At 34.5% G+C, this 18,515-nt stretch overlaps 2 protein-coding genes across 4 annotated transcripts; one reads left to right on the top strand and one right to left on the bottom strand.

Annotated features, from left to right (window-relative positions):
• Window positions 1–267: 267 nt before the first annotated feature.
• On the bottom strand, window positions 268–985 carry LOC109340282 (uncharacterized mitochondrial protein AtMg00810-like). The gene is made up of 2 exons (XM_019577933.1): window positions 861–985; window positions 268–700 (listed from the first exon to the last, which is right to left on the bottom strand). The coding sequence occupies exons 1-2, from the start codon at window positions 983–985 to the stop codon at window positions 268–270; spliced, it is 558 nt and encodes a 185-aa protein (XP_019433478.1).
• Window positions 986–8,415: 7,430 nt separating this feature from the next.
• LOC109340281 (uridine-cytidine kinase C-like) lies at window positions 8,416–17,334 on the top strand. 3 transcript variants are annotated; one of them, XM_019577932.1, is made up of 12 exons: window positions 8,416–8,785; window positions 10,639–10,989; window positions 11,547–11,661; window positions 11,940–12,135; window positions 12,225–12,338; window positions 12,463–12,636; window positions 14,481–14,675; window positions 14,937–15,059; window positions 15,127–15,239; window positions 15,565–15,688; window positions 15,825–16,097; window positions 16,896–17,334. In XM_019577932.1, the coding sequence occupies exons 2-12, from the start codon at window positions 10,653–10,655 to the stop codon at window positions 17,115–17,117; spliced, it is 1,986 nt and encodes a 661-aa protein (XP_019433477.1). In that variant the 5' UTR covers window positions 8,416–8,785; window positions 10,639–10,652; the 3' UTR covers window positions 17,118–17,334. The 3 variants fall into 3 exon arrangements, with proteins under 3 accessions (XP_019433477.1, XP_019433475.1, XP_019433476.1); XM_019577930.1 differs by having other exon boundaries at window positions 10,631–10,989; XM_019577931.1 differs by lacking the exon at window positions 8,416–8,785 and adding an exon at window positions 9,508–9,759 and having other exon boundaries at window positions 10,265–10,989.
• The last annotated feature ends 1,181 nt before the right edge of the window (window positions 17,335–18,515 follow it).

The following is an 18,515-nucleotide window of genomic DNA, read 5'->3' as shown; positions in this document are numbered from 1 at the left end:
TGTCCACTTGATTTCTTAAGAAGTGATACCTTGTCTCTATGTGCTTGTTGCTTGAGACACGAGATTCTTGGTTAGGTTGATGGTTGAATTATTATCTACAAGAAGTAAAATGGGATCTTTAGTGTGCATTCCCATTTCCCTAAGTAAAGATTGCATCCACAATGCCTGACATCCACTAATACAGGTTGCAATATACTCAACCTCACATGACGATAGAGCAACAACTTGTTGCTTATTTGAGCTTCATCTCACAGAAGCATCACCAAACTAGAACAAGTATCCAATAGTGTTCTTCCTATCATTCTTGTTACTACACCAGTCAACATTTGTGTCGCCATACATTGTCTTAGGTTCTTCATTTTTATCAACGGGGAATAAAACACCATAATCCATGCTTCCCTTTAAGTATCTGACTAATCTCTTTATTGTCAGCTTATGAGAATGTCTAGGATCCTCCATGTACCTCCTAACTATTCCAACGCCATAGTCTAGATCAGGCCTAGAATTGCAAATGTACCTCAGTGATCTTATTAATTTCCTATAGAGAGTTGAATCAACAAATTGATCTCCAATGACCCCTTTACAAAGAATATTTCCAGTTTCAACTTGTGTTGAAGTTGAATTGCATTCAAGCATGTTGAATCTTATAAGTACATAAAAAATGTACTTCTCCTGGTGCATTAGAATCCAATTATCAGTCCTGACAAATCTCATCGAATGGGCTATTAAAAAATGTTGATTCCACATCCATTTGGAATAGAGACCAATTCTTTGAGCTTACAATAGCAATGACAAATCTCAATTTCTCTATCCTTGCCACTAGAGCAAAGACCTCATCAAAATCCAATTATGGTCTTTACAAGAATTCTTTGGTAACTAGTTTAGCCTTGTACTTGGCTATAGTCCCATCAGGCTTGAGCTTCACCTTGTATACCCATTTTACGAAGATAACTTTCTTCCCTTTGGGAATGTTGTAAGTTCTCATGTATCGTTCTTCTCAATTGTCATGTTTTCTTCCTTCATTAATTCAATCCATTAACGTTCTTTAGTAGTTTGTTCAAATGTGAATGGTTTCATCCAAGCTAACAGAGCCATATGGACAAAATCACCCTCAAATGTGATTGTGGAATCAAGAAACACTTCATAATCTCTCAATCTTGTTGGCATTTGTATTTGTCTCTAAGGTCTCTCAGTAACATTAACATTGTCTTATCTGATTGCATATTCCTAACCACTGTCAATATCCAATTGGTTTGCCTTGTATAAAACTTCTTTGTTTGAATTCTAATCTCAATGTTGAGATTTATCAAATTTCATATATTTCTTGTATGAGATAGTACTAGTTTCTGGGTCAATCACTTTATACGCTCATGTTCAATGATATCCTAGAAGAATTAGCTTTCACTTTTATCATCCAACTTATTTCTCTTGTTGTCGAGTATGTGCTTGTAGTATATTGAGCTAAACAACCTAAAGTGTTTCACACTTAGCTTGAGCCCTGACCAAACTTACTCTGGTTTTACATTTCTCAATCTCTTTGTGGGGCATCTATTTAATATATAAGTTGTAGTAGCCACAATTTCTCCCTAAAATCTTTTGGGAAGCTTCTTGTTCTTTAGCATACTTCTAGCCAAGTTTAGAATAGTTTTATTGACTATATCAACTGTCCCATTGTGTCGGGGTGTTTATGGTGCAATCATATCATATGTGATACCATCTTGCTCATAGAAGTTGTGGAACTCATGAGAAATATTCTCTCAAACACCATCACTTTTCAGCAGCTTCATTTTCTCACCTCATTGTTTCTCTATCATTACTTTGAAACTCTTGAACTTGCTAAAGACTTCATTCTTTCTCTTTATAAGATAAATCCATAGTTTCCTTGTGAAATCATCTTTAAATGTCACGAAGTAACTATTTTATCCAAGTGATTGAACTTATAATGGTCCCCACACATCAATGTACACAACTTCTAATGGTTTAGTGGTCCATGTTGGTATATGAGAAGTGAAAGAGTTTATGGCTTGCTTACCTATAAGGCATTCATCACACAATTATGGTGGTGCTTTGATGTTGGGTAGTCTAGTCACTATAACATCCTTACTCAGTAATTCTAGGCTTCTAAATTTGAGGAGTTCAAGTCTATGATGTCAAGTCCATGTATCATCTGCAATAGACTCCAAACACTTATGATCTCCAAGGTGAATACCAACCTTAAAGGTTCTATTATGTGAGAGTTGTGCTTTCAATGTCATGATTCACTTTTTATTGAATCTTCATCATCATGTCCTCAAGTCTCATCTAGTGTCCTTTCTCAAGTAATTGGCCTAGGCTGCGAAGGTCATTTCTCATTTTAGGCACATACGAGACATTTGAGATATATGAGGTTGTTTTATCTTTCTTCATGATCATAACCTTCCCAATTCCTTATGTAGTAATGGAGATATCATCTACAATCTTCACCTTCGTCTTCACATAATTATCAAGGGATATAAACCATTCCATATGCCCAGTCATATGGTTGGAACATCATATGGTCAAGATACTAATTGTTTGAGGTGTTCTAGTCATTTTTTGTGGTAACCGTCAACAATGCTTCATTTGAATCAGCAAAATATGGACCTGAGTTCTCCCATTTTGCTAACAACATCACTTCTTCAGAATCTGAGTCTTCATCCTTGGCTAATACGACTTCTGCATCTTCTCCCGGGTAGCCCTTTTCAATTTGATTTTTGATGCAAAATGACCCCATTTTTAAAATTGAAGCACTTAATTTTTCATTTGCCCCTCTTCTTATTTCCACTATATTGGTTACCTCTCTTCTTGGCATTGCTTGATTCAGAATCATGACTCTGGCCACTAGAGTCATTCTTTTGAGAACCTTGTCAATGTGCATTTGAACTTCCAACATCATTTCTGTTATCAACATGCCACTTTTCTCTATCCTTCTTTTTGTTAATCATAGTGCCCATAATTCTTCTTTTTGAATTGAACACTCAAGGCATATTCAGATTGTCTATCACAAAGCCTTTCTAGAAATCTTTGTTCATGGGATTCTAATGAACCTTGCAACTCATCAACTTTGAGAGTTTCAAGATCCTTTGTTTCCTCTTTAGCCACTACCATATAATCAAATCTAGGTGAAAGGGTTTTGAGTACCTTTTCTATAACCCCTTGATCAGATATCTTCTCTCCATAACTCTTCATCGGGTTGGCTAAGCTACGAATTCGGGTAAAGTAATCTGCAATGGTTTCTTGGTCCTCCATCTGCAGCAATTCATATTGCTTGCACATTGTTTAGAGTCGGACCTCCTTCACCTTTGCCACTCCCGAATAGCTTTTCTCCAAGATCTCACATGCTTCCATGGAAGATGATTCAATTAAGATCTTTTGGAAATTAACATGATCAACACACTACTGGATCAGGAAGATTGTCTTGCAATCCCTATTATTGGCGTCTTTGTGTTCCAATTTATAGGCTTCAGTAAAATTCGCATAGATTACGTGAAACCCAGATTGCATAAAAATGAGGCCTTCTTAAAAGCCAAAGATTGACTTCATATGAATACTCCAATGAACATAGTTTTTACCATGGAGAATAGGAAGATTCATAGCAAACCCATTCGAGCTCGACATTACATTCTTGTGATATGATTCCACTATTTTCTCCCAAATCTAATCATCATTGCCTTAAGCTCTGCCACTAGAACTTCTTGTGTCGTCACAAACACCACCACAGGCTCCTGATCCTCTTATTCTTGATACCATTATTAGAACCAACAAAGTTATTGTGTGATGAACACACACAATAGAGAATCAAGGGAGAAGAGAGAAAGAATGTATTACTCGAGAAAGTATTATTGTGTATAATAGTCTCTACTAATTCTAGGGATAGCAATATGGGTTTGATCCAATGGGCAATATTAATAAAAATCAAAACAAACACTATTGTTGCCTTGCTACATTTGTGTTTCTTTTTAGTTGTTTAGGGTTCAAAATATTCTCTCCTTTGCTGTTCTTCATTCTTGTTTCAACCTCTTTCACTCACTCCAAGTTTCTTCATCTGAGTTTCTTCATTTTCTCCATCTGCCGCTCCAGGTTCGTAAACATTCTCCCTTCAAGTATTTAATTGGAACATTGTTATAGATCTGATTTTAGTTTATATTATGTTTGAGTTTGTGGATCTATTAAAGCTTGTTTAATCATGAAATGATGTTAGTTTTTTTTGTTAGCTTTTCTTCAAATGTTAGAATTTATTGGTTGCCATCAATATAGAATTTATTGTGCACTCTTCATTTTTAGACAAAACAAATTTAGGCATGCTAAGGGCTTATGCTTTTACGGTAAGTTAATATAATGTAGATCTTCTATTACTTTCAATGTTGTGATTCTGTTCATTGGTGGATAATAAATGTATTTATTCTCTAAAATGTGTTATGAATAAATACTCTGTAAAGGGTATTTTAAGTCGTTTATTTATTTTCACACTCGAATGTTGTGGTTTTTACATGTCAAATACCTATATTTTTGAAGAAAAAATTGAATATCGTTAGATATACAAGATTAGAGATACTTTTGCATCAGAAACATCCCTGTTGCATTATCACCACCTAAATAGCTTGAATAAATCTTGATTATGTATAACACACTGTTTATACTTTTTTGGAAATTGAATCAATTACTTTCTTCTTTTGAATAAAATTCTTAAAAGCTTTCAAGATTTCTTGTAGGGGCACATTTGTTGTCCCTATCAATTTGTGATGCTAACTTTATTTTTTATTTTTTATTGTTATTTTGGACGACAATTAATATGGAAGGTTCTGGTCATAATTCAAATCATATTGTTAGTTAATTATTTTTTGTTAGTTAACATAATTCAAATCATTTATTTGTTACTTAATTATTTTTATAAGCATGTGTTAATTTAATCATGTACATAATGTAAATGATAAAGAAGAAAAATATTTAAAAGACGTTGATAGTGGTAGTAATAGAAAAGTGGAGGCATCTTCTTCCAATAGAGTATCTAATGTTTAAAACTTAAGAGTTAGAAGTTTTATTGTGAACTAAGAGTCTTAAAGTTTAAGACTATTTTGGCTTGTTGTTTAGAATTTATAAGTTTTAAATTAAGATGGTATGTTATTGTAAGAATGTGGACTTTTGTGTGTAATTTTTTGTTTTAAAAGATATTTATGTGGCGTGATGATTATTTATTGTTGTCTAAAAGCTTAAATGTGTGTTTTGAAAAAATGGTCAACCCGCTGGCCTGCGAGTCCTGCCAAATATAGGTTGGACTGACATTTTGAGCTATTTTACTAATAAGGCTAAACTGGATCAACCATATTCTGACAGACCAAAGGTGGGTTGGGCCGAGCTGGCCCGTATTGCGACCCCTAACTAATTCCAAATACAAAATTGCTATTTATAGCAATTACTTAGTTAACAAACTAATGAACTTTGTTTGGTCAACTAATACAAGATAAAAGCTAATACAACCACTAATACTAGTTGTATTATCTCAATTAGATGAATTACAATATTCAAGGCTTGGACTACTATTTTGGTCTATTTCTTAATTTGAATAATGCTCGCAACATATTTTGTTGAAATTCCTACGACGACGTATGGCATTTTCAACAATTATGAGTGGAAGTTTTATGTTAGAAGTTAAACATATTCAAGTATTCAGCATTATTTTGTTGAACTTGAAAAACGATAATCTTACTTTTTCTTTAAAATTATCCGACAAGTGTTATATTTATACATTTTAATCTAAATATTTTGACACAATATATATTTATCATCCACCATTTATTTATACTACTTTTATTAAACGGTCAATAATGACAAAACGTGAATAGTTAATAATATAATAATAATGTGTAAGATTCATTCACAATTAACCCATACATTTTTTCTTCACCCAAATAGATAGAACACTATTTCTGTGAGACTCTATTGATAAACGCCCTTTCACCTTAAGGGTAACAATTCAACGTGTTCGCAGTAAACTTCCTTTCACATATTGGTAAAAATGTAATGTTCATATGATTTTTTCACTGTTGCTTTATCAGTGACAAAAGTAAATGGCTTTATATCCCAATGCAGGCATATATTCAAATCTCATTAAATTATCATTTTGAAAAGAATTTATTGTAAACACGACTAACTAATAACAACCACAATGATTATTTTTAACATAAAATAATATTTTTAATTTGTTCTTCAATGTATTATTCTTATTTTCTGTTTTTATTCTTAAATAAGAATAATTTTTTGTTGTTCTTAGATAATGGACACTGAGGAGAGAGATAGATGTTGTGAAAAAATGTAGATGTTGTGAGACTCAAATAAGAATAAGAATGATATTTGTTATTGTGAAGAAAAAAATATATGTTGTTCTTATTTCATGAGGAGTTATAATAAATTATAAAATAATGTGTGTCCTTCTAGTAAACAAGTTTGGTCGGACTAGAGGTTCGGGAAGTACTTCTCTAGTATACGGGCTCAAGTTCTTCAAGAATCTGGACGGAGTTTACTTGGACCCGTCAGTGGAGGTACCTGAAAATATTATCTCACAATCAAGTCATTAAAACTATAGAGTTAATGCCCAAGAGCAATAAATGAGATGGAGAAATAGAAATAGCAAATATGAATGATAATGATAATCGATATATGTTACTTCGTGAAGGAGGAAGCCCCTATTTATAGTGGATGATGTGGCTCTAGAGAGTACTGTTGGCATCGCCGACCATTCTGACCTGTCGGGACTGCTTTTCCCATGCCATGCGGCTTTGGTAAGGTCGTACTCTGTACATAATTAACATGTAGCTTGTGGTCCGTCTGACAATCGTATTGCAATTTGTCCTTGTCATGCGGCTAGAGGATAGATGGGATTTGGAGGTGACATGACAACTAGGATGTCAGGGTAGTGGCCCTAGGAGTTGTCCACTATGTCCGGGCAAATGTAAAGCCAGTGGTTAAGCTTCTTATCCGGCCATGGCCGGTTCTTGGTCGATCAGGGATCAAGGTAGCTTGACTAACATGAAATGCATAATCGGCTAGTTGGAGCATCATCGCTGGCCATGAGATGCTCTTTGACCGGTCATGTATGCAACCATCCCTATTAGTTATGAGGCCCTGATAACTAGAATGGAATGATGTGAAACCCAAATAATAATAAAAAATTTATTTGCTGCTAGAGATAGTCTAACAAGATTAAGCTTCACATTCTTATTTTTATGGGTTCTGCTAAAACAAATGGAAAGTGTAAAATGGACAACTAAATTTATTATTTCTCAATATATTAATACGAGTAAAACGGATCATATGGGTCATCTAAATATACAATTATCACAAAGTTAGTCATTATCAAAAGAAGATAATTGTCGAAATAAATTCCTAAAAAACTAAAATAATCGTCATACAATGTAAAGTTCTGATACTAAAAGATCCACATTGGCAGCAATGTCATATCAATTTTAAATTTTCCAAACTGTCATGTATTAAAGACCTAACTTGGTCACCATATCTATGCAGCATCAAATTACGTTTTACTCTGGATATATTATTTTCAAATACAAACATATCACTTAACACCAATAAGACATTGGCTTAATAGTGTAGTACCTTATTGGATTCTCAAAGTCCAAGACTTGATTCCTGAGAGCGACATTGGTTCGGGAGGGACAATTAGTTCTTTACATAAAAAAAGGTGAGAGATATCATTGGTAATACAAAAAAACACATCACTTAACTCTTTAACCCAACGTTGTGAGAGTAGGACCAGACTGGACGATATGACCAGCCTGATCGTTGACCAGACTTGAAAACAACTCTGATTTACAATCTTAATCGAATGAATGGTTGGATCGCTTTGAACTGGTGAAATTCCAGTAAAACCGAAAAGTGAATTGGATATTTCATTTAAAATTAAAGAAAACGAAACATTATTCTAATGTTTTGTTTTACTTCTCCAAAAAAAGATGAAGAGATGTTAGTTAAATATCATTATACATATATATTAATTATATAAAATTTTACATTTATATATAATTATATATTTATAGATAAAATTATTATATGAAATAATCCAATCAGATGATTTAATTATTTAAACTTAATATGAGACCCATTTCAATTTAATGTCCAGCTCAAAGTTTAACAACATTTTTAACCTCAGGTATTTGGCTGGTTTGTGGTTAGCAATATTTTATTTTACTAGTAGAACAAAATTTTGTAAAATAATTGGTTGGTGTAATAATATAAAGTCATATTCCATTACTAGAGTGGGATATTATACACTTGATAATATAAGGTTGCATTCGAACTAAGTCTTATAGACTATCTTTATGCTTATATGAAAGTGCTAGACTCCTCCATTGATACAGAAACTTCACCTGTGCTGTGAATTAACATATATAATCTATAATTAAATATTTCATATATTTTTTCTCCATTCTTCTGAAAAACTTCTCTCTATGCAGATTGTCTAGAAATTCTCACATCCCAAAAAATTGGCAGAATATCACATTCCTTGATTTCAGGATAAAGGGGTTGCAAGTTGCAACCAGAAAAAGGATAATATAATATATAATTTTAATAGATTGCAGAACCGACCGTGAAAAATGGATTCTCTTCTTCTGGGTTGTTATTATTATATTATTGTTGTTTGTTGCTGAAGTCACTGTTAGTCTGTTACTGTTCATTTGAGGGTCCCACGGTTCATGCTTTGTTCATCACTAACGTCTACATTGGATCAATTTTGATTCGCATTCTCTTCTAGGTATTCCTGTTTTTTTCTGTCAAAGTTTGGAAATTTTCATCGTTTTATTTGGATCCCTTTCGGGGTTTTGCTTCGTTTTGACACACCTTCTCTTGGTTCTTGTTTCTGTATTTTTTCTATCTTTCTTTTTGGAAATTATGTTATGGGGTGATCCTTTCCATGTTCTCGTAAATATTATTTTTTTGGGAGCAAAATGTTGTTTGTTTAAATTTAGGTTGTATATAGAAGATGATGTATTTTGTGATTTTGGAATTGTGATATTCTGATGATGATACCTGAAAGCTATCTATTCAGAGCTTGTTGAGAAAAAAATTTGTTTCTGAGTTCATAGGAGTCTACTGTTTCTCTGCCAACTTCTAAACATGACATTTGAATTTTACTTATGTGCCCGTATGATATTTCATTAAACAAAACATATTTTTTTGGTTTTTTAGGTAGCCTAAGTTACACATGTCGGGATAGAACAAATTGTGTTCGGTCATCGATGTGTTGTGAACATGATAAAAGACAGGAAAGTAGAACACTTGGTTCCGCACTTCTATGGTGACTGATTTAAATTGTGGCTGCAATACTGCGATGCTGCCACAATATTGCGGTTGTGGTAGTCACCACAACAGCATCACACTGCAATTATGATGTGATTCCGAATCACATTGATGCGGCCGCAACGTAATTGCATCGGGTCGTAACACAACCGTATTGGGTCCATCAAATTCAAAAGTAGTTTTTAATCACAAAATAATTCACAATGCAATGGCCGCAATCCGCATCGCAACGGCCGCAATGACTGCAATCACAATAACCGCAACCGTTACCGCAATCATGATCGCAACTACAATTTAAAACATTAGGTTGAACCAAAGAGAACAGGACAGAATGTCTTGTTCTGTGCTATTTGATCATGATTTGTTTGTGCATCAAAGCAAATGCTACTTTAACGTTTTTGCTTCAATGGGTCCGGTTATTTGATATAGGTCGTTGGTGATTTAAATTCAAAGTTTTAGGTGTGCAACTTCTTCTAATATTAATGTTATGCCTGGAGTGTGACTAGTTTATAGGTCACAGATTAGATATAACAAAATAAAACTATAATTACTTATTACTTAGATAACTTCTACCAGTTCGCAGTAGGGTATGTTAAATGATATTTAGGATTGCTTTGTTCTAGTTTACATGGTTACTGAAAGGGTGATAGGAACACTAAAGGCTACATGATTACTGAAAGGGTGATAGAAGAATATTGGGCGGTAAAGTGTCAACAAGAGAATATCTCCATGTAGTAGAGATGAGAATGTTGTGTTGGATGAGTGGACATGCTAGACAAGATAGGGCACAAAATGAATGCATTGGAGAGAAAGTTGAAGTAGATCATATTATAGAAAAGATGGTAGAATCATGCCATAGGTAGTTTGGACATGTCTAGGGGAAATCATTAAAAGCCGCAATAAGGAGAGTAGATCAAATAAAGGTTAGTCCAAGCTTTAGAGGAAGAGGGGCCAAGAAAAATTATAGGCAAAACAATTAGAAAAGATTTAGAGAACAATGTTTTGTCAATGAACATGATTTATGGTAGAGCATTAAGACGTCCTTCGATCTATTTAGCCGACCCGCCTAGTGGGATTTAAGGCTTGGTTGATGTTGTAATGAAGGTGATAGGAAGACTGAATCTACTTTCTTGATTTATGTTGGAAAAGCTTTTGGTGTGATTAGCAAGCTATAATGCAGAATCCTACCATGTACATTGGTGTATGGAGTACAATTATACATATAGGGATCTAATATGGATATTAGGTTATACTTCGTTCTAAATTTATTTGTATTGTTTAACATTTTTTTCTTTTGAAGGAATTCAGAGTTATTCAATTCAATGGTGAAAGATACACCAAATGCTGATACCCATCATACACGGCTTGGTCTTTTAAAAGATCAAGTTCATTTGGTTAAAAGAAAAGACTCTGATCGCTATGAGATTACTTCAATCAAATATCAACTATCATTTGAGAAGGGATTTTTTATAGTAATTCGTGCATGCCAAATGTTAGCACAAAAGAACGATGGAATCATAATGGTAGGTGTGGCAGGTCCTTCTGGGGCTGGGAAGACTGTATTTACTGAAAAAATACTCAGCTTCATGCCCAGCATTGCAGTAATTTCGATGGATAATTACAACGATTCTAGTCGAATTGTAGATGGAAACTTTGATGGTAAGTTATCATTTGGTCTTTTCTTATGTGATGGTTTTGGAATTCTTTCTAAGGCACATTATCAGTATGCAGTATGCACATAGCATGATATATCAGAATTCTTCTCTGAGTCAGAGGGAAGGAATGGCTTCACTCATCTCTCCTCTTGATTCTCCCTTTTGATAATCTTGATAATGGAATAAAATATTGAAGTCTTGCGAAGATGGTATCATGCTAGTTCAACCATTCTGCAATTATGCCCTTGAACTCATCACTGAATATGAATTGTTTTTCTTCTTTTTAGCCTTTCCTCCTGTTTTTTCCTCAATGAGGTTTGAATTTTCTTGAGGCTTCATTAGAAGTCCAATCATCTATAAGCAACAATTTCATTCAAGTTTAGAAGAGCTGAGCAAGTATATATGCTTCTTATTGTATATCTGGTGCAAAGATTTACCTAAGGCACAAGATAAAATGTTTGGTTATCATGTTCATACTTTGGTTATTATGACATTTGAGGGCATGCTAACAGTTTTAAGTTAGGACACAGATCTCTTGTTAACTTTGTTATCTCTTTGTAGATCCGCGCTTAACAGACTATGACACGTTGCTCCAGAATCTACATGATTTAAAGGAAGGAAAGTCAGTCCAGGTTCCTATATATGATTTCAAGTCCAGTTCGCGAACAGGATACAGGTTAAATTCTGAGCCATCTTTAGTCTCTTCACAATTTGGCATATTTTAGACTTGCATATTTATTGACTCGGGCAGTGTTCAGGAAACACTATTTTGAGGAAAATAAAGGTTGATGAGATAAAATAAGGAAATTATGTATATTTTGGTAATTATTTGCATTCTGCAGCAAGATGTGTGGGGATATAGTCGTGTAGCCCCATACTGTTGTTTAATATTGGTCTTCCTTTTCTTGTTATGCTCCGGTCTCCATTACATATTAAAATGTACCCTGGTTACAGGACAGTAGAACCCCCAAGCTCCCAAGTTGTAATTATAGAGGGTATCTATGCCTTGAGTGAGAAGTTGCAACCTCTACTGGACCTTCGAGTATCTGTTACAGGTGGAGTTCACCTTGACCTTGTAAAGCGAGTTATACGTGACATACAACGTGCTGGTCAAGAGCCTGAAGAAATTATTCATCAAATATCTGAGACGGTTCATACTTTTTTAATTCCCTTTAACATATTATACAGATTTAGGAATTAATTGTTTTTCCAGAAGTGCTTATGCTTATTCCTCTGCAGGTATATCCAATGTACAAGGCCTATATTGAGCCTGATCTCCAGACGGCGCATATAAAAATCACCAACAAATTCAATCCATTTATTGGATTCCAGAGCCCTACTTACATATTAAAGGTTAGTTCACAGACAACTCATTATTTCAATTCCACTTGTGTGAAGGAAGGGAAGCAAAGATAGTCTTGTTGGTTCTAATGATGTGTTGATGGAAAGTAGTAACCAGTTGTTTAATTTGTTCTAGTCAACAAGGAATTTGACCGCAGATCAAATTAAATCCCTTCTCCCTGAAGGTTTTAAGGAAACAACAGAGCAGATTTATGACATATATCTTCTGCCACCCGGTGAAGATCCGAAGACATGCCAATCATATTTGAGGATGCAAAATAAGGATGGGAAATACAGTCTCATGTTTGAGGTTTGCTTCATCCAGTTTGGGTTCCTTGTTTATAATTTTTATTCAAAGTGACCTATTTGTCCATTGATTCCATTCAATATGTGATATCAGATTTGCATACAAGGACATAGTTCAATTGAAATATTGGAAAGATAGAAATATGGGTTTGAACCTCTGATATTAGCTTGATATATTGAGTTTATATACAAACCACTACAAATTATTTATAGTACTAGTTTAGGTTAGGTATTACTAGTCTATTAGGTGAGAGAGCCCAGCCAAAAAGACGAGTCTATTAGGGAGGGGATAACATCATGGCTTAAGTACCACATTGAGTTTGATATGCTACCCAATGCAAGACTCCAAACAGTCTCCTAATACATAAAACAATAACCAAGTCTTGACCTCATTAGGAGTAAGTCTCCGAACATGAGTAATCTTAATATCCTAACTAATATTAATAAGGACATTTAACAGAAAAGGATGCATTGCAAAACAGTCGAATTGGGTGAATTGCAGAGGGAAAGGGAAATGGATGATTAGAGCAGGCTTCAAGTATCTAAAATTAAACCTTGCTGGTCGTAGAGTACTGTTACCTTATGTTTTCTTTAATATGTGCCACTGTGGAATAGCAAGTTATCATAGAAATCTTGAATTTGGTTATAGGATTAAATAATTCAATATTTAAAAAACCTTCAAGAGTGCAAAATGCTAGCTTTGCTCATTTATCACAAACAAACGATTTCCAATGTTGCTGCAAATTTGGCCAATAGGCACTCTCTTAAAGCAACATTCTGATCTCCACAAGAAGGTCGAAAATAATTCTATTGTAAGCGAGTGAACATACACAGAAAATTGTGCTTAGGAGTTATTGGATAATACTCTGGCCTGTAGCACTAGATTACTGAGTATGGAATCCATTACCACAATCTTCTTTTACCCCTCCAGCCCTCCTAGATACTCCATACAGTTTGGTTGACTTATGAAGTCCAGTTTTGTTATTTGGATATGACATTTTAACATTTTCAATGCTGATATTTCTTCAACTTCGGTGTTGTAAGTTAGAAGTTTGTAGTAGAAATACTTTTTAGGACCTTTAATGGCAGGTTGGCTTTGTTTTATGTCATTATACTTTTTAGGACCTTTAATGGCAGGTTGGCTTTGTTTTATGTCATTTGGAATATAAGAGGCTCATAAGTTCTTGGTTAGTGAGGATGAGTCGAAGCGTAACTGTAAGGTTGCTGCTTAGTGACCAATAGGTCATAGATTCAAATCTTGGAAAAGCCTCTCCACTTGCATAGATAAGACTGTATACATCTACCCTCCCCATACCCCATTAGGTGGGAGCCTCGTGCAATGGGCTGCCTTGCAGTGATTTAAATTGTGGACTACATCACCTGATGCGGTCGCGATATTGCGATTGCGGTGACTACTGCAACCGCATCACAGCGTAACTGCGTGTGACTCCGAATCTGAATCACAATGATGCAGTCACATCGGGCCACAAATTGGGCCATATTTGGACCGCATCAAGCTACATCGGATTCAATAATATCTTTTTAATCACAAAATAATTCACACCACAACAGTCACAATCGTATCGAAATGGTCGCAATTGCAATAATCGCAACCGTTACCGCAACCGCAGTTTAAAACACTGCGCCCTCGAATAGTTTCTTGGTCAGTGACTTCTTTCTTTGTTGATTTTCTTTTGGACCATGATAATAGATATTTCATAGGCTGGTATGCTATTAAGATATCTGACATCTTCTGTATTTTACATATTACTTTTTATAATTCTCTAGATTCACTGAGAATGAACTTCCTACATGGTGTCAACTAATTGATGGCATATAAATTTTCAGGAATGGGTGAAAGATAGTCCGTTTGTCATATCACCAAGAATTACTTTTGAGGTCAGTGTGCGCCTTCTTGGTGGACTAATGGCCCTGGGATACACAATAGCCACAATCCTTAAAAGAAACAGTCATGTCTTTTCTGATGATAGTATTTGTGTAAAACTAGACTGGCTTGAGCAACTTAATCGACATTATATTCAGGTATTGGTAGAATAAGTTTATGATACTATCTTATTACCGACTTCTTGTTTAGACACATATTCTATTTATCCACCTAGTGAGCAAAAGCTTTGGTTATTGTTGTAAAGAAAGAGTTTCCAAATAAAATACATCAAGTAAAAAAGTTGTTTACATCTATGACTTCACAATCTTTTTTCTTCCATTTTTACTTGACTTGTTCCTAGTGGAAGTTTTGGTTGATAATGTTTTTCGCTGATTTTCTTGGAACTGAATAATAAACAGGTACAAGGAAGAGATCGCTTAGTTGTAAAATGCATCGGAGAACAGTTGGGTCTAGAAGGTTCCTACACTCCTCGTACCTACATTGAACAAATTCAACTTGAAAAGCTTGTGAATGAGGTTATGGTATGATAGCTTACTATCTGCTAATATGTAATCCTATATTAGCCGTCTTTGTCTAATTGTTCCACAGGCCCTGCCAGATGATTTGAGGACAAAGCTCAGCCTAGATGAGGATTTGGTATCAAGCCCCAAAGAAGCACTTTCTAGAGTCTCCGCCGACATGAGAAATAAAAATATGAGGAGGTGAGAATTTTCCATCTAAACGCATTAGAAGATACCACAAAAGATGAATCCTTCTCTTATTGGTTTGACTAAAATTTTGATTTTCAATAGAGTCCCACGGTGTTGATTGTTCCATTCAGCCAATCTTGCATATTAGTAGGAGGCTTGATTGATGTTGTTGCTTATCATCCCACTAATTAGATATTTGTTTTACTTTTTGGATGATGAGGGAGGGTTTTGTAGATTTTGCAAATAGAAGGAGGTGTATGAGTTCATCTAAATTTATTGTATTTTTCTAGAAAAGTGCTTTGCAGCTACCTAATTGATTATTGTGTATCTCCAAAAGTGGAATGTCACAGTCATATACAAATCAAAGGGACAAAAATCTAGCCAAAGTTACTGGATATGTTGCCAACAATAGAGAGTTTGGTGAAAGAAATTCAGATTCCTCCACAAGACCAGAAAATCAGGTAACTTGTAGTCATTTGGATTTTGGATAGTCTTTTATCCCTTATAAACATATTGAATTTTAATTTTCACTTCTTTATTGGTCCATTCCCCAATTAATTATCTATCTTTTGTCTACATTCACCTAATATTTGGTAGGGAGCCATGAATCAGCTCACAGAACAAATTTCTGCCCTTAGTGATAGAATGGATGAGTTCACAAATCATATTGAAGAGCTGAACACCAAGTTAACCATCAACAAAAATTCTCCAACCCATCAAAATATGTCAGCTCAAGCTGAATCCTGCAATGGTTCTGCTCCCACGTCTTACTTCATGACAAGTTTGAGCAACGGTTCCCTAAGTGGATCTAAAATGCCGAATTCCTCGTCATCATCGCAATTGGCTAAAGATTCTACTTTCATGGATGAGGTATGTTTTCTGATTCTAATATCTTATCCACTTTCAGTTTATGTAATTCATCAAATTCTTGACCCTTTAAGTTAATTCTTTGATAACTGTATTTTCCTGGGAGATGGTTTCCATCATTATGGAACAAGTCCAATTTCTCTCATTTAGTTGGATTTGTAATTTTGGTTATTCCATGATAATCTTCATGTTAAGAACCTAGGATAGATTAAAAGATAGGCGATCTAATGCACTAGACTCCTATGTAGTGGGGTTTAGGGAGGGAAGATGTTTGCAACCTTAATAGCTCAAGCAAAGAAATTGTTTTCAGGATTTGAACTTATGACCTTCAATCAGGTCACAGGGTGGTTGATAACGAAAGTCGTCATTTCACTTAAAAGTTAGAAACCCGTGATTTTCTTTTACATATTTTTACAATTTATGTGAATTCTGTTATGTTACTTCCACTCTTTTTATGAGATATAATTTATTTATGTTCACCTCATCTCTAGTGCTTTCATTTAACCTTAGGGAAACCATCAGAATTTTCTCCTTTCCTGTTATAGAGCTTTCATGTCTCTCTCTGTGTATCTCCAATTAGTGAATGGAGAAATACAGTAGCAGCCATCAAATGTTTTTTGTCACCATATAAAGTGAAACAAAATTTTGAAATTGTCCATTGTCCTTTTAAGTGCTCACTTGTTTTTTGTTCATTAAAATTTGTGTTTCTTCTTCTTCTTTGAAGTATAAAATCATTCTTAACTACGAAATGAATCCTGCATTAGTTCTTAATTGATTTACTCGAATTTTGATTGTAATCAGATAGCTGGTATTGTGCGTGGTCAACGGCAGATCATGCATCAGTTGGACAATCTCAGTAATCTTCTTCGGGGAAGCTTGGAAGAGAAGCCACAGCAAGCAAGAACCAACAGCAGAAAAAGCATAGCTACTGATTTAGATCACACCAGAACTCGTGTTATGGTCGCTATGGCAGTTGGTTGTTTGGGGATTGTCTTGATGAAGGGATTGTGGACAAGAAATTGATTCATCTACTTGTAATCACAACTTTTGCTAAAATAAAGTTGTTGAATCATTGGTAGTTAAAATGAGACTCTAAAGGCAATATTTTAGGGACGTTTTGAGGGTATGGTGCCTGCTTGAAATTTTGTTAACTTCATGGGCATCCTTTGTTATCACAATTTTATGGCATTTTTTCAATCTTAAATCCACAGAAAAAATATTATTTGGTTATAATCTTTAATTTGTTGTTATGTTACATGCTCTTGTTCCCATTAATATTTTATTTACTGTAAATGTACTGTTATTAAAACTTAGGGTCAGCATGAAGAAAATAACCATGTACCCTTCATCCATGGTGAACTTCACAATATGTGTGGTAGATTACATAGATTGAACAATGTCATAATGTCTTATCATAAATTATATTAATTAACAAAACATTAATATCTAAATCTTTTATAATGATTCGCCTATGCATATTTTAGTCTTCCTCTTTTTGTAGAAATTGGACTGATCTCCATATAATTTACTCTCCTTAAAAAGGATTCTAATATTTGCCAAGTGATTAGACAATAAACATGTAAAATATTAGTTGAAGGGAGCTTAATCACAGTTAATATTACTATATTATAAGAATTGTTTGGTCTAAACTTATATCAATATATATTTGATATTGCTAAAAATATTAGTGAGAGAGTTTTGTTGCAAGGAATAATGAGATCGAAAGTGGATTATTTGATTTGTTAAGCTCCCTGTAATTAGAATCTAGACAATGCATGTCCTTGAGATATGCCATTATTTATCCCAGTACCAAACTCCATTTGCTTTGATTTTATTCAATCATTAAAAAAAGTAGAACCCAATGGATTGAGGTTTAGATTGATGTGATAATGCAATGGCTTATGTCTCCCATCTCTTAACTATTCCTTTTATTTTCTTTGGTCATATTAATCTTGGGTTTGCTTTGTTGATTCTAGATTGCACATTTTGTCTACAAATAATCACATTCTGCAGATAGATCCTCTAATAAATAAGCCAAAAGCAGCCTACTTTTAAAAGCAAAAGCAGTTCTCACACTATTCTGCATCTCGACCTTGAAAACTCCCAAAGTGCCCTTCATAAACATTAGTTTTTGCTATCACTGTTGTGTCATGAAGGACATGTCTATTTCACTTCCACTTTTATAAGAACAAATTAATCTTTTTTTATGTATTTTATAAGATTTAGAATGAAGAAAAGAAGAAAGAAATACTCATGGTCAACAAAGCAAAAGAAGTCAAAGATCAAAATGTTCAACCAGGCAGCTAAGCGTGGGGCAAGTCCCGCTGAGCTGACCTAGACACCAGCTTGACCTGGCCACCAGCCCGACCTGGACCAAACTGCTCAACCAGGCAGCTGAACGGACCTGCTTAGCCGCTCAGC

The sequence above is a fragment of the Lupinus angustifolius genome, unplaced genomic scaffold (genome assembly GCF_001865875.1).
Source record: "Lupinus angustifolius cultivar Tanjil unplaced genomic scaffold, LupAngTanjil_v1.0 Scaffold_154_38, whole genome shotgun sequence".
In the NCBI taxonomy this organism is placed as follows: domain Eukaryota; kingdom Viridiplantae; phylum Streptophyta; class Magnoliopsida; order Fabales; family Fabaceae; genus Lupinus; species Lupinus angustifolius.
Note: the sequence above shows the minus strand (reverse complement) of the source record. Positions and strands in the feature narration are given on the sequence as shown.